This window comes from Diceros bicornis, chromosome 19 (genome assembly GCF_020826845.1).
Source record: "Diceros bicornis minor isolate mBicDic1 chromosome 19, mDicBic1.mat.cur, whole genome shotgun sequence".
In the NCBI taxonomy this organism is placed as follows: Eukaryota; Metazoa; Chordata; class Mammalia; order Perissodactyla; family Rhinocerotidae; genus Diceros; species Diceros bicornis.
In genome coordinates this window covers 49,781,683-49,797,422 of record NC_080758.1, presented here as the reverse complement: position 1 = coordinate 49,797,422, position 15,740 = coordinate 49,781,683, and the positions used below count along the sequence as shown (strand labels likewise).

The 15,740-nt window shown below is 43.2% G+C and overlaps 1 protein-coding gene across 2 annotated transcripts; it reads left to right on the top strand.

Annotated features, from left to right (window-relative positions):
- The first annotated feature begins 8,644 nt into the window (after nt 1–8,644).
- On the top strand, nt 8,645–11,823 carry CST11 (cystatin 11). Of its 2 annotated transcripts, XM_058562167.1 has the most exons (3): nt 8,645–8,872; nt 9,477–9,581; nt 11,698–11,823. In XM_058562167.1, the coding sequence occupies exons 1-3, from the start codon at nt 8,645–8,647 to the stop codon at nt 11,779–11,781; spliced, it is 417 nt and encodes a 138-aa protein (XP_058418150.1). In that variant the 3' UTR covers nt 11,782–11,823. The 2 variants fall into 2 exon arrangements, with proteins under 2 accessions (XP_058418150.1, XP_058418151.1); XM_058562168.1 differs by lacking the exon at nt 9,477–9,581.
- The last annotated feature ends 3,917 nt before the right edge of the window (nt 11,824–15,740 follow it).

The following is a 15,740-nucleotide window of genomic DNA, read 5'->3' as shown; positions in this document are numbered from 1 at the left end:
AAAGTAGGGCTAATCCTAGTTGCCTTTTTCCTTTTTCTGTCCTGCTATGTAGCCTCATAATTGGGTGTAGTTGTGGGCCTGCAGGGGAGGGGAGGTCCAGGAAACCAGAAAGTACTGGAGAGATCATGGGGAGTGAAAAGCTCAGGAAAGCAACCGCTGTCCTGAACCTTGAACTTCATAAGGGTGGATCTAATCCTAAACAGCACACCAAGGACTTGTAGAGAGACCATCACCTAGCCAGACTGGCCACTGGAAGACACACACTCAACACAGATCCAAACAGCACTGCGGAGGCTTTGACACAGAACTGACATTGAGACCACAATCCATAGAAGGCTGGTCAGAATTTGCAACCTGAACTCACGTGGGTCAAGTGCCTGCTGAAACAAAAATATCAACATTCCCCATAGCACTTAAATAAAATATAGAGTCTCATAACATAACTTTCAAAATGTCCAGGATGCAATCCAAAATTACTCAGCATGTGAAGAACCAAGAAAATTTCAACTCCCATGGGAAAAAACAATCAAAAGATACTAATGCTGAGATAACTCAGATGTTGAAAATATCTGACAAAGACTTTAAAGCAGCTATTATCAAAATATTTTAAGAAGTAAGGGTGAGTACTCTTGAATGGAAAGTCAGGAAATATCAGCAAGAAGTAAAAACTATAAATAAAAACTAAATGGAAATTTTACTGACTTCCCGAAAATACAAAAATAAAAATAAAAAACTCCTTGGATGAACTCAATAGAAGAAGACGTCAGAAGAAAGAGTCTGTGAACTTGAAGATAGATCAACAGAAATCACCCATTATGAACAATAAAGAGGAAAAAAAGATTGAGAAGAATGACTAGAGCTTCAGGTGCCTGTGGGACAATATCCAAAGGTCTAACATTCACATCATTGGACTCCCAGAAATAGAAGAGAAAGAATGTAGCACCAAAAAAAAAAAATGGAAAAGATAATGGCTGAAACTTTCCCAAATTTGTCAGACACAGATTTAAGAACCTTGGTGAATCCCAAAACAGATAAATCCCAAGAAATCCACATCAAGGCACATCATAATCAAACTCTGAAAACTAAAGATAAAGAAAAAACCTTGAAAGCCACTGGAGAAAATATTATTTGTAGAAGAATAAAGATAATAACAAAACTGATAAGTAAGATCAATCCCCAGCTCCTTCCTTCCACCAAAATAAGTTCCAGATGGGGTCAACTTTTTAAGTGTAGAAAAATGAGGCAATAAAGAACTAATAAAACCAAAGAACTAAATGAAACGTAGCCCTAACACATCTTTTTCCAGAAAGGAAATATCTCTAACCTCAAGCCATGAATATTTTTCTCTAAAACTTTTACAATTTTTACATTTTTATCAACTGTTCCATTTTGAGTTAATTTTTGTGTAACATACGAGGTTGAGTTTGAGATTCATTTCTACTGCGTAAGGAAGGTCAATTGTTCCAACACCATTTGTCGAAAAGACTGTTCTTTCTACATTGAATTGCCTTTATACCAATGTCATAAATCAGTAGGCTATCAACAGTTCTATTTCTTGACTATTCTGTCCATGTGCCTAGATTTAAATGACTGCAAATTTCTCACCAAAAATCATAGAAGCTAGAAGGAAGTAGAACAAGATTTTGAATGCTGAAAGATAAGAACTGCCAAACCAGAATCCTATATGCAGAGAAAATATATTTTAGAAATAATGGTGATATAAAGATGCTATCAGATGAAGAAAAGTTAAGATATTTCATTGCCAGTAGACCTGCTATAAAAAAGGGGCTAAAGGAAATTTGTCAACAGACAGCAAATAATCCCAAAAGTTAACTTGGAGCACAAGGAATACAGGAAAACACCATAATGTAAATATTTGGGTAAATATAATAAACAGTTATTCTCTTCTTGAGTTCTTTAAAATATATGACAGTTGAAAGCAAAACTTAAACATTTTTATGGAATTTTTGGTGTATATAATATAATAGGTAAGGCAACTCTAACATAAAAGGAGGAGGATAAAGGGATCATATATTGTGGTAGGATTTCTACATTCCACCTAATGTAGTGAATAGTGATGATAAGTTGTCTTTTAAAGGTTTTAAATGTATATTCCAATCTTTAGAGCAACCAACGAAAAACCATACAAAAAAGATATAGGCAAAAGCACAATAGATAAATTGAAATAAAATACCAAAAAGAAAAGTTCAAATAGCCCAAAAGAAGGCAGAAAATCAAAATGAGAGAATGAAAACAGAGGAAACAAACAAAAACAAATAATAAAACAGTAGGCTAAATCCAAACATACCAATAATTACATTAAATGTAAGTAATCTAAATTCAAAGAGATTGTCAAAATGAATAAATATACGACCCAGCTATATGTTCTCCCTATTTGCATACTATATGATTGTTAATGGCCTGAGGTTTAGACAAAACACCAAAAGCATGATCCTTTCTGTAAAAAATGATAAAGTGAACATCATCAAAAGTTACATTTCAACATATACCGTGTTGTAGTGTCTGAACTGTTATTTTTTTAGCATATGGGTGTCTGGTTTTATCAGCCTCATTTGTTGAATAATCATTTTTTCCCCACTAACTTGAAATCCCACCTCAATCAAATGCTAGATTCCCAGAGTATCTGGCTCTCTCCCTGGCCCCAGGTCTGTTCCACCCTGTGGCTGTGCTGGTCAGGGTGCCAGGCTGTGTAACTCCCACTGCGATCTATTACGCAGCCTCCCTGTCCCTGACCCTGGACTCCTGGCAGTGACACCCAGGCAGCTGTGCAGCCAGTGGCCCTGCCAATCTTCACAACTGGTAGTAGCTCTTGGAAATTTCACTCTCACTTCTGTTCTTCAGAAATTTACTGGCTCTTCTTTCATGTTTATTTTTCTACACGGATTTTGAAATTGGTTTGCCTACTTCCTAAAACATCCTGTTAATATTTTTCATTGAGATTACATTAAACATATCAATTTGGAGAAAATTGAATATTTATAATATTGAGCGTTATATACTTAGTTCTTTTTTTATATCTCTCAGAAGCCTTTAAAATATTTCTTCACATATATTTTTCTTATTTCTTTTTATTTCCTAGGTAGTTTTACTTTTCTGTCATTGCAAATAGGATATTCCATTGTATTTTCTAACTAGTTGTTGAAGATGTGGCTTTTGTGTAGACTCAGCCATTGTGCTGATTTCTCTTACTGAATTGTTTTTAACCATGAGCCAAGTTCCCTTAAAGGAAAAAAAGAGACATTAATCTCCAGAGACAACTCTAGACCTTATCAGACCGGTGACACTATCAGAGAATCTACATAACAAACCCTACTGACTAGTTCTTATCTATCACTAGTCTCCCCATATATTTACCTTCTCACAGTTTGCCCCCCAGAAGCTCAAAGTCCCTAATCTTTGTCTTGTCACTTCTCTACAAATTTATCATTGTTTTGTTAAGATGCTATCAAAGCCCAAGTTCTAACCATCCCTTTGAGTTACTCATCACTGGGTGCTCCCGTGTGTATGTGTGATGCACATGTTAATAAATTTCCATTTGTTTTTCTCTTGTTATTCTGTCTTTTGTCAGTCTAACTTGCAGGGCCTATGCTAAGATGGGTAGAGGAAATTTTTTTTTTTTCCTCGCCTCCAATACCGTAATGTACTTAAACATTCCCATCTTGGCACATATTTAGGCTGCCCAGTGTGTTTTCCTATTTTAAAAAATAAGTGAACATGCTTATTGAAATACCTGCTCTCTTAGTTTTTGTTTCCCTGAGGAGAGGACTTGAGTGCACATGGATTATTTAGGAGGTAGTCCCACCAAGCATGGGGAGGGGATCGAGGAATGAGACAGGACAGGAAGGCAGGCAGTACAAGTGTGTTAATGAGCAGGTGACCACAGTGGTCACCTGGGGCTCAGTCCTGCTGGGGACCATGGAAAACTGCAGAACACATAACTCTGAGTCAGCCGCCAAGAGGCATGAGGGAGCAGGAGTATTTATACACCCACTCCCCAGATGCTCCAGGGGCATCGACTCCCTGGCACTGATGGCCATCCTGCACAAAAGGGCAGAGTAAGCCCTAATGAGGCACTGGGGAAGCTTGGCTATATTGAGAGAGGGGGCTGGACTTCTGTTAGTGTGGGCATTGGGGGGGCTCAGATCTTCCAATAGGGAGCTACCATGTGCCTCCTAAGCTGTGAAGCAAAACTTTTTTTATGTTCATTCTCTGATAAGTATAAATGCATTTGAGGTGCTTACAATGGGTTTGGGAGACCAGCAGGGTTTGTGGAAAGGGCATTCCCATACACTGTTGGCAGAAGTGTGAACCAGGGAAATAGCAGAAGTGATGCTGTCAACACAGCTGTCTCTTGAGTTTGTCCCTCCTTTGCTAGGCCGCAGGGACCTCTGGAGATGTGGGAGCAAGCTGCAGTCATGGCAAAGCTGATTGCGTGTGCAGAGAGAGGCCAGAGTGGCCACTGCACGAGCAGGTAGAACATTACAAGAGTCCAAACAGAAGCAATAAAGAACAGGCTGGGAGGTAGCCAGGCATGGGAATGCAGTCTGGAGGGACAGGATTTCATTCTTTCATTCATTAATTCATTCATGTGTTCATGCATTCATTCATTCAATATATTTTTGAGCAATGACTCTATACCAGGCCCTGGGGATATAGCCGTGAATAAAACAAAGTCCTGCTCTGTGGCACTTCCATGCCAGGGATCTTTGAGAGGTATTCTGAAGAATGACCCAGTGGGACCTGGTGACTGACTGGGCAGCACAAAGGATGCACAAGAGGAGAGAAGCAAGGCTTAACCCTTGTGAATGTGTGTGTGTGTGTGTGCATGTGAGTGTGAACACTGCCAGCCACTCACATGTCAAGAACCGCACTAGGTGTCAAGGATGGTGATAATAATGACGACCATAACAACAGCCATAATCATAACAGCTGACGTGTGTTGAACACCTTTATAGGCTCTTTGCCTGAATTACCTCATTTAATTACCAGAACCACTACATAGATGGGAACTATTTTATACCCACTTTCCAGACGAGAAGACTGAGGCACATCAAATGACTCTAACTTGCCCACAGTCATCATTACCACCCAAGTGGTAAATGATGAAGCCAGATGTGCATTCAAACAATCTGGCTTTGCTGTCCTGAGGGGCTTAAAGTCAGGTGCCAGATGTAGACAGGAAAAGCAAGAAAGGAGGACGGCCTTGCAGGCTTTGATGGAAGGATGCCCAAAGAAGTGGCATCCATAGCAGCCTGGGCAGAGGGGAGGGCCAAGCAGTCAAAGAAACTTCCTAGAGGAGATGACGCTTGAGCAGAGTCCAGGAAGATGAGTAGATGTTAACAAAGTGAAGAAAAGGTAAGCATATTCTCCAGAGGGTTTGCCCCGGGACTGAGCTAAGGCAGGTACGTGGGAGACCTGGGCAGGAGGCTGCATGCTTTAGGGAAGGTGGACAAGGGGAATCTCTGCCTGACAGTCAGCCTCTCCTCTGTGGCTCAGCCATTCCAGCCTGCCCCCAGACCCACAAAATGAGACCTAGCCAAATCAAAGTCCCAAAGGGTACTGGAGCCTCCAAGGGTTTAGGACCATCCCTTCTGAGAAGAGTCCGGATAAATGTGACTTCCTCACTCCCACCATAATGCAGGGATATGCTCATGCTCCCAGAAGACTGGCACCCTGGGCAGCTACTTGGCTGATTCCCCATGTCCATCTGCTCTGAATCCAGTGAGCTGTTCTGTTGGCTGGAGAGGCCATGTTTATGGGACATGAGGATGAATCAACTGGTGAGGAGATGTATCCACCTGAACTACAGGGAACCATGAAGAGACGTTAGCAGGGCAGGAACATTCATGGATTGCAGCCAGAGAACTTACAAAATCTCTGGAGTTGCAGAGTGCGTGAGGAGTTTTAGAAACCGCCAGTCAAACTTCCTCAGCGTGTCCATCAATCTGAGATAACAGTTTGGTGATCAGATAACATCTTCCAGCAGAGCAAGTCCAAGCCCGTGGCCACAAGCACATTAGGCAAATCCATGTAAACTTGAGGCTAAGTGTTCTGTCCAAGGTTGAGCAGGAAGCCTTTCTGACAGCTGGCAATTACCATCCCTTCTGCTTTCAATCTCAGCATCTAAACCAACTGTCAGTGGGATGTGGAAAGCCTGCTGCCAGGAAGAACAGATTTTTTTATAAGATAAATATGCTAGAGGGTACACCCACAGATGCATGTCTCTTAGCAATAAACCCAATGGTCCATGTCACCCATGAAGGATCCATGCAGGAGGTGAAACAGAAACAATGAATGAGGATTGGGTGGACCTTGGTGACTGACTTTGTGGCTTCCAAGACACAGAATGGGAACCCTGGAGTGGCAGCCTAGGGGAGTGAAGACAATGAGCTGATGCTTGGTTTGAGGAGTTTCAGTTCACAATGGGATTTTCAAAGAAATTTGCAGAAACCGGGTAGAAATATAGGATCAGACCTCAAAATAGGGATGTGGAATAAAGGCAAATATATGGAAGGACCTCCATGGAAGCATTGAACATAGCCAAATTCTTAGTAGCTTTGAGAGTAGAAAAGGGGTTCTTAATTCAGGGCCCATGCCAGGGGGTGTGATTTAGGGATCTATAACCCCCTAAAGTTATATGCAACATTTTATATAAATGTTACCGAACACTAAAATGGGATTTTTGATTGAGACAGACTTCAAAGAGATGTGCCAGAAAAGAATGCAAAATTTCTCGTAGTAGGTGAAGACACATAAATAACTTACCAGTGTGAGAAAATGAAATGGTCAGGAGTTGGAGAGCAGAGGGGAAGCTTTCAGTGAGGTGGTCTTGTGTCTGACCCTCGCCAAAACTGTGAGCAGCGACCAACTCACTGCTCCCCAGCCAGGCCACCGAAAGAGACTGCTGAGGTGGGAGCGACGCCAAGAGCATTCCACCCTCAGCCAAAGGAAACCAGAGGATGCCCAGGGCTGAGGAGAGAGCAAACAGGCAGCCGCAGGAGAGAGACACTGTGCTGTTATGGCCAGGAGAATAATGTCCCAAAGATGTCCCTGTCCTAACCCCTGGAACCTGTGAATAGGCTGCCGTAAAGGAAAAAGGGGACTTTTCAGATGTGACTAAGTTAAGGATTTTGAGATGGAGAGATTGTCCTCAGTTGTCTGAGTGGGTTGGACGTAATCACAAGGGTCCTTGTGAGAGTCAGGGAGAGGCTGCAAGATGCTGCACTGCTGGCTTTGACGATGGAGGAAGGGGCATGGGCTGAGCAACACAGGCAGCCTCCAGAGGCTGGAAAAGGCAAGGAAAGGGGATCTTCCCTAGAGTCTCCAGAAGGAAGGCAGCCCTGCCAACACCTTGATTTTAGGACTTCAGATCTCCAGAACTGTGAGATAGTTCATTCTTGTTGTTTTACCCCTGTTGGTGGTACCTTGTTGCAGCAGCCATAGGAATCTAACACAGCTGCCAGAGAGCTGCAGAGGAGAGGTTCCCAGCAGCAGAGGCTGGGGGGCAGCCAGGAAGGGACCCGCAGAACAGGTAGCTTTAAAATTCCACCAAGTCCAGGAGCACTGCAGCTGGAGCCAAGTAGGAACTTTCCAGTCCCCCCACCCCAGCCTCTTCCCCTAGTCCCAGCACTAGAAAGGTCCTAAGACCTGTGCTTGGTGAGAAGGGGGAGGTGGAGTAGATGGGGGGAAAGAAAGAGAAGCACTCCCTCCTCCTTGCCACATGCAGGCCTCCAGGAGGGAGAAGAACAGCTTCAGACCACGTTCAAAGCTCTGACCATCCGGAGAGACCGACAACTTAACTACTGGATTGAGGCTGTGTGTATTGTCTGAGAGTGCCACAAAAGGTTGCAGGGGACAAAGAGCATGGCTAATCCATCCAAAGGGACAGTGGAAAGTGAAAATAAAACCAGAGCATGACTACACCCACAAGTGGAGCCTGCTCCCCACATGCGGCACAGCCTCTATTTTCTGCAGGGCGTCGGCTTCTCCGAGAGGGACCATGCACCACCCAAGGTTAAGAACTGTTAACAAGGAGGAGAAGGAGGCCAAGGTTTGGGCTTGAGGGAGAGCATGTATTCCGGCCAGCCAAGGAAGTGGGAGGGGATGACAGGAAGAATCAGAGGGAAGGTCAAGAAGACAGGAAGGATATGGTGTTTGCCCGGCTTACTTGTTCATGCTCCACTGCCCTGGGATCCAGCATCCCCTGTGTCTCCGTCGCTTCCTGTTGCTCCAGACCTCCCACGGCCCTGGCAGAGGTGAGCTCAGTGGCAGAGGCCCCTGGCCTGGCTTCCACCCAGATACTGCTAGGGCAGCAGGAGGCGTGTGTTGCTGAGAGAGCAGCCCCCCAAAAGAGAAGAGATGGGTGTTTGCATGAGTATATGTGTGTGAGACACAAACCTATGCGAGAAGAATGAGAGCAAGTGGGAGTGGGCTTGCCGACCGTTGCAAAGTCTCCCCTGCTCTCCCACCAAGTCCAGCTGCAGAGGAAGAGGGAGGGGAGGAGAGCTGTGGGCGTCCACCACAGTCTGGCTTAAATCCTGCCAGGCTGGATGGGGTCGGTGGGAACCAACCAGCCTCCAGCCTGCCTGGGAGGGAGCTCTTCCTATTCCCCCCCAGTTGAGGGATGATGGCCGGATCCTGGCAGGCCCCACGGCTCCTGCTGGCTATTCTGGCAGCCTTGGTGGCCTTCACCTTCCAAACAAGGAGGAAAACCTTTATGAGTGTCCAAGAAGTGCCTGTGTCAGAACCCTACGTGATAGCCACCATGCGGTTTGTGACCAACGAGTTCAACAAGGAGAGTGACGACAAGTACAGTTTCCGGATTGTGCGAGTCCTGAAGGTCCAGAAGCGGGTCAGCGTGGTTCCTCTCCTCTCTCCTCACCACGCCCCTAGGCCAGGGTACTGCGGGAGTTCGGGGGAAGTCCACTCAAGTGAAATTCAGCCTCATTTAGTGTGAAGTGGGCATTTTAAGAAAAATGTAAATTCACTGGGTGGATGAAGTTGTCACTTAAGTGATAGCCAGGACCAGAGGTCAGCACATTACACTCCAAGAGCCAAATCTGCCTGCTGCCTACTGTTGTAAGTAGTTTTATGGGCACCCAGCTGCATCGCGTGTGTTCACGTCATCTAGGGCTGCTTTCAGTGCTACAGTGGCAGAGTTGAGTACTTTACTATCTGGCCCCTTGCAGACAAAATTTACAGATCCTTGCCCAAAAATAATTAGCATCATTTGGATTATCCAGGGGCAACTTTACCCACCAAGTGGTTTCTGGTGAATTCTCCTCGAAGGACACAAGGAGGCATGGGAGCCAGATAGGAAGGGGAGAGAGGAGCTCACCAATCTGTCCAGGACGGGGTCCTCGACCTTAGGCACCACATAAAGGATTTCCCACCACCCGAAGATACAGACTAGGGAGATAAAGTCCTTTTATCTCCTTGCCACCTGCTTCCCACAGGTTACTGACCATATGGAGTATCACGTGAACTTGGAGATGCGGCGGACCACCTGCCAAAAGCTGGAGACTGAAAACTGCACCTTACAGGAAGGGGAGCTTTACAAGGTACTGGGTGAAGGCACGTTCACTCAGAAAGAACTCATTTTTCAATGGGGTTTTCCATGGTTTTAAGATGGGGGGGTAGAATTATTGGGGATATATTCAAGCTTTCTTGAAAAGAACGCATGGATAACACCTCCTTTCTCAAAGTGAGAAAGTGAAGGTGACACTGACCAGCTCCTGCCTGGCAGGGACTGCTCCTTTGTTGCTGAAAAAATTGTGAGGAGGTTGGAGGTGTCCAGAGAGAGGGAGGAGCCAAGTGGCTGAGCTGCAGGGGGACACTCTGGAGCCAAATGAAGTAGTTAATTATGAATACTATTTTAGCAGCCAGTGGGACCTTGCTGGTGTACCCAGCTGAATATCTGAACATCGTCCTGACGAGAACGTGCAATCACTAGGCTACCAGCCTCTGTTCCTTTCCTACAGCAGTGTTTGGGCAAAGAGGAGAAGGAGACGAGAAAATGAGTTCAGAAATAGTTCAATTGGTAGTAGGAGTGGGTCGGGGGGGAGAGGGGACAAATCTGCATGTGTGTGATCTGCTGAGGAGCCACCACCCCCAACAGTGGCTTGGTCCCCTCATGCTTCATCCCCATCCAGTATTGTCACAACCGAGGGAGGCTGGCCAGACCATCATCACTGCAGTGTCATAGGGTGGGCCCACGTGCACAGGGGCCTTGAAGGTCTCAAATCCTACAGGCCCTGCAAGTCACTTCTCTTTACCCAAATGAATTAAAGTGAGGATGATCATACGTCCCACCTCGCCTGGAATAGTCCAGATTTATGCCTAGCTTTTTAGTGTAATCATTAGTAGCATCCCTGTTTGCTTACAAAGTATCTTGGTTCATAAATTATATAGTCACCCTAGTTATAAGGCCTGGATATTCTCAACACAGAAACGTGTCCATCCATGGGATCTCTCTTCACTTTTTACGCAGTAATTCTTCAAAAGCTAGCAAGGTAGGCTTTTTTGGTTCTTCCCTGGGGGAGATGATGAAATCTGTGAAAAGAATAACTGAAGATAACAGTAAAGTAAAAATAGAATTAAATAAATAAATAAATAAAATAAAAATAGTAAAAAAAATCTTGGGCCAGCCCCAGTGGCCTAGTGGTTAAGTTCGGAGCACTCTGCTTCAGTAGCCCCGATTCAGTTCACAGGCACAGACCTACACCACTTGTCTGTCGGTGGCCATGCTGTGGCAGTGGCTCACATACAAAAGGAGGAAGATTGGCAACAGATGATAGCTCAGGGCAATGCTTCCTCAAGAAAAAAAAAATAGAGGATCTTATTGATGTGTGAGATTGAATTGGTAGAGTTAGTATTCTTATTTCTATTTTAGGAGAAATGTAAATGTTTAAACCTCCCACCCCACCCCACCACCCCACCCTTGGCTTTCAAATGAAGAGCAGGAAAACAACATTACAATAAGAAATGATAATTAATAATATGCAAAATATGTTTATTGATTTCTCATTACGGGAGAAGAGGGAGATGAAAAATAAAAAGGAAAACTTGGGAGAGAATGAGGACAGGGAATGAGAGAGAGGATATGATGGATGGACAAAGGAAGGAAGGAAAGATGATGGAGATGGATGAGAGGGTGCGTGGATGAATGGGTAGGTGGATAGATGGACAAATGAAGGAAGGATGGAAGGAAGAAAAGATTGATCCATTGGGTAAAAAGAAGGTGAAAGGAAGGAGGGATAGATGGATGGAAAGAAGGATGCAATGGAGATGGATGAGAGGGTGGGAGGGTGGGTGGATGGATGGATGGATGGATGGATGGATGGATGGATGGAGCCAGTAGAGGCCAAGTAAGGAAAAGTGTGAAGTAAATGAAGAGGAAAAAGAATCACTAGTTCCCATAGTGAATGTGGGTAGGGTAGAAACTTTATTTCTAGTCTCCAATTCTAATCACAAACAGAAGGACATTTTCTGGGATGATCTCAGCCCTAATAATAACAAATGATGGAAATAGAAATAAAGATCAAACCATATCTGGATTGGAGGCATGGTGAAGTGGTGTCATCTTCCCTATCCACATGTCTTATATCCTCCTTTCCCCTCTTAAATTTTTACCTTGCATGATCTCGTTTAAATATTGTTTTTCTTTTTGTTTTTTAGCAAATTGAGTGCTTCTACTCAGTGTTTGTTGTTCCCTGGTTTGAAAAGTACAAAATTCTGAACAAAAACTGCACCAATGGCTAGGTGTCCTGGAGCATACACCTGCAGTCACTATATGTGAAAGTATCCTGCAATAAGCAGTAATTATCACTATAGAAAATAAATGTTTGTCAACCTATCCTCTTAATGCTCTTAGTGTGAATGATTCCACTTTTCTTTTTTCCAAATTCTTCAGCTCATAATAATATAATCCGAAGGTCCTCTGGGCCAGGGCAGTTTTGGGATACAAATGAGGTGACATGAATGTTTCCTGGCCTTATAGCCTATACTTGCATGATAGCAAAACTTCAACCCCATCCTTATATCAAGTAGGATTCTTTAGATTTTAAAACAAGAAGGAGAAGATGAGAAGAAGGAGGAGGGAAGAAGCTCTGAGTTACTTACTTGAACAGCCAAGAGATATTTGAAATTATGGCCTATGGTGGCATCTCTGAGGGGGTCCAATGAAGAGTAACCCCTTCCTTGTCTAAAGTGCAAAACATGGAGTAATAATATAAGCAGTTAAAAAAGACAAGGGCCTGTGTTACTGATAAGGACTAGGTTGAGAGATGTGCCTTATTTTTGCTGACAAGTGTACTTTCTAATACCAAACTCGAGAATTAGACTTACACCCCAGCATCAGCAACATTGGACCAGAGCAGGTGTTTTCACAGAGGGATTCCTTTCCTGGAGTTACCTAGGAAAATCTGTGCCTCCTATGGGATGGCCTGGGCTACAATACCCCGTTTATTCTCCCCAAATAGACCAATCAGATTAACTCCTCCAGGAGAGGAATCCTATGGGATGGCCTGGGCTACAATACCCCGTTTATTCTCCCCAAATAGACCAATCAGATTAACTCCTCCAGGAGAGGAATGATTGAGGACAGAGAGAAACTGGGAATACTATGTTAAAGGGGCTCCCTTTTCACGGATGGCACAGTAGCAGTGAGGATTAAGCATCTCACACACAACAGCTTGATTCAGAATTTTAGACAATGTCACCAGGCTCATCTCTCCACTCCACTTCCTCAGTGTGGTCTCAAGAGGGCTGCCAGCAGCTCACTGGGTCACCTGTCCTCATTCACATCCAGTAGGAGAGAGGAAGATCTTGTCCTCAAGAGCTCAGGCAAAAGCCTTGGGGTTTAATACCACTGGGAAATTCTAGGGACGCTGTGGAACACACACGCACGCGCGCGCAGACACACACACACACACACACACACACACACACGGCATTTACCTAACTGAAGGGAGAGGGGGCTAGGGTGTTTATCCAATAGCTCCAGTCAGTGATTGGCAGCGGGGCAGCTCCTGGGGGTTTTAGTTCCCTGTAACCTCTGTTCTGGGGTGGCTCGAGGGCAGAGCAAGCAAGCAGAGGAAAAAGGGCACAGGTGCTGGCATTTGAAACTCCAGCTGGTGTGCACAGAAGGATAAGAGGCACAGGATACATACAGAGTGCCAACAGGATACTCCTTGCACATATGAATTGTGAACTGATATGCATGGTAGCCACACAAAGTCTCTACAAGTTGAAGATAGCTGGGAGCTTGGAAAGAACAATTTTTTTCACCTCCTACTCTCCCTACCAAAGCTCTGGAGTGCACAAGACCCTGTTTCAGGTGGGACCCAGGTGGGATTCCCCTCTGCCAACTATCTGGGAAAATGCTAACCTACAATTTCCTCATCTTTAACTGAGAATAACAGTACCTATTCCTTGGGGTAGTTATAAAGATTAATAACGATAATGCATGTAAATTGCTCAACACAGTGCCTAACACAAAGCAGATATTCAAATAAATGTTAACAGTTAGTAAGAATACTGGCAGCAGCAATGGCAGTTTAATAGTGATCAATTCTCTTCTGGCACTTTGGCTACTTTGCAGGCAGGGGTTATTATCCTGGGGGAGACTAAAGGGAAGATAGAACATTTGTGCCCATTGGTCTTTTGGATTTCTCAGCCCAAGGGGGTTTTAAATTTTTTTTTATCTTGAAATAATTGTAGATTCACAGGAAGTTACAAAGACAGTACAGAGAGATCTCTTGTACCCTTCATCTAGTTTCCTCCCCCCTTGTTATATCTTATGTAATTATAGAAAACTATCACAACCAGAAAATTGACCCTGGTACAATGTGCATGTGTGTCATTTTGTCACATGTGTAGATTCATGTGACTACCACCACAATCCCACCACGAACTATCCCATCACCACAAAGATATTCTTTACTACCCCTTCACAGTCACATCATCCTTTCCTCCACCATCTCAAACTCCTGGCAACCACTAATTTATTCTCCATCTCTATAATTGTGCCAATTTGAGAATGTTATATGAATGGAATCATACAGCAAGTGACCTTTGAGATTGGTCATAATGCCCTTAGGATCCATCCAAGTTGTTTCATGTATCAGTAGTTTGTTCCTTTTAATTACTGTGTAGGATTCTATGGTCTATCGCAGTACCACAGTTTTCTTAACTATTTACCTATTTTAGGATATGTTTGTTGTTTTCAAGTTTTGGGCTATTACAAATAAAGCTTTATGAACAATCATGTACAAGTTTTTGTTTGGACATAAGTTTCCATTTCGCTGGGTTAAATGCCCAGGAGTGAAATTGCTGCATTACATGGTAAAGTATATTTTAGAGTTTTTTTAAGAAACAGCCAATCTATTTTCCAGAGTGGATGTATCACTATATAATGTCCCTCTCTATTGCAGGTAATTTTATTTGCTCTGAGATCTACTTTACCTGATATTAGTATAGCCTCTTTTACTTTTTTTTGATTAATGTTTGTATAATATAACTTTTTTTATGCTTTTACTTTCAGCCTACCCATATCATTATATTTGAAGTAAGTTTCTTGTAGACAGCATATAGTTGGGTCGTGTTTTTTTTAATCCATTCTACCAATCTCTGTCTTTAATTGGCTTATTTAGACCATTTACTTGTAGTTTGCACATACCATTTATTGTAAATAATGATATGTTAGGGCTTAAGTGTCATTTAACTTTTTGTCCTCTGTTCTGTCTGCTTTTTGTTTCTGTTTTTTTCTTTTACTCTTCCTTCCTGTGAGTTACTTGAACATTCTTTAAAGAATTCCATTTTTATGTATCTATACTGTTTTTGAGTGTGTCTCTTTGCATAGCCTTTTTAGTGGTTGCTCTAGATATTATATTATATATACATAACTTAGCAGTCTATTGGTGTCAATATTTTACCAGTTTGAATGAAATGTAAAATGTTTATCTCCTTTTACATCTTTTTATCATTCCTCATTTACAAATGTCTTAAATATTTCTTCTACTTACATTGAAAACCACATCAGACAACGATATAATTTTTGCTTTAACCATGAAACATAATTTAGAAAACTCAAGAGAAAGAAAGCCTATTGTATTTACCCATATTTTTGCTTTTTATGTTCTTCTTTTCTGATGTTCTAAAATTTCTTCTTTTATAATTTCCTTTCTATTTAGAGAAATTCTTTTAACTATTCTTTTAGGGTAGGTCTTCTGGTGCAAATTCTCTTGGTTTCCCTTCATCTGAGAATGGCTTGATTTCCCCTTCATTCCTAAGGGATATTTTTTTTGGGGGGTGGGGGGTGAGAAAGACTGGCTCTGAGCCAACATCCATTTTGCCAATCCTCTTTTTGCTGAGGAAGATTAGCCCTGAGCTAACATCTGTGCTCCTCCTCCTCCACTTTGTATGTGGGATGCCACCACAGCATGGCTTGATGAGCAGAGCATAGGCCCATGCCCAGGATCCGAGCCCACGAACCATGGGCTGCCAAAGTGGAGTGCATGAACCCAACCACTATACCAGCAGGCCAGCCCCCTGAGGGATATTTTCTATGGATATAGGATTCTGAGTTGACAGATTTTTTTTTCCTTCATGACCTTAAAAATGTTGTGCTACTTCTGGCCTCCATAGTTTTTGATGACAGATCTGCTGTCATTCAAACTGTTGGAGGTTTTTTCCCCTAAAGGTAAGGTGTCTTTTCTCTT

Coding starts and splice junctions, on each gene's coding strand:
- CST11 (XM_058562167.1), top strand. CDS start 8,645: ATGATGGCCGGATCCTGGCAGGCCCCACGGCTCCTGCTGGCTATTCTG. Junction 8,873..9,476: donor TCCTGAAGGTCCAGAAGCGG/GTCAGCGTGGTT, acceptor TGCTTCCCACAG/GTTACTGACCATATGGAGTA. Junction 9,582..11,697: donor AGGAAGGGGAGCTTTACAAG/GTACTGGGTGAA, acceptor TTTGTTTTTTAG/CAAATTGAGTGCTTCTACTC.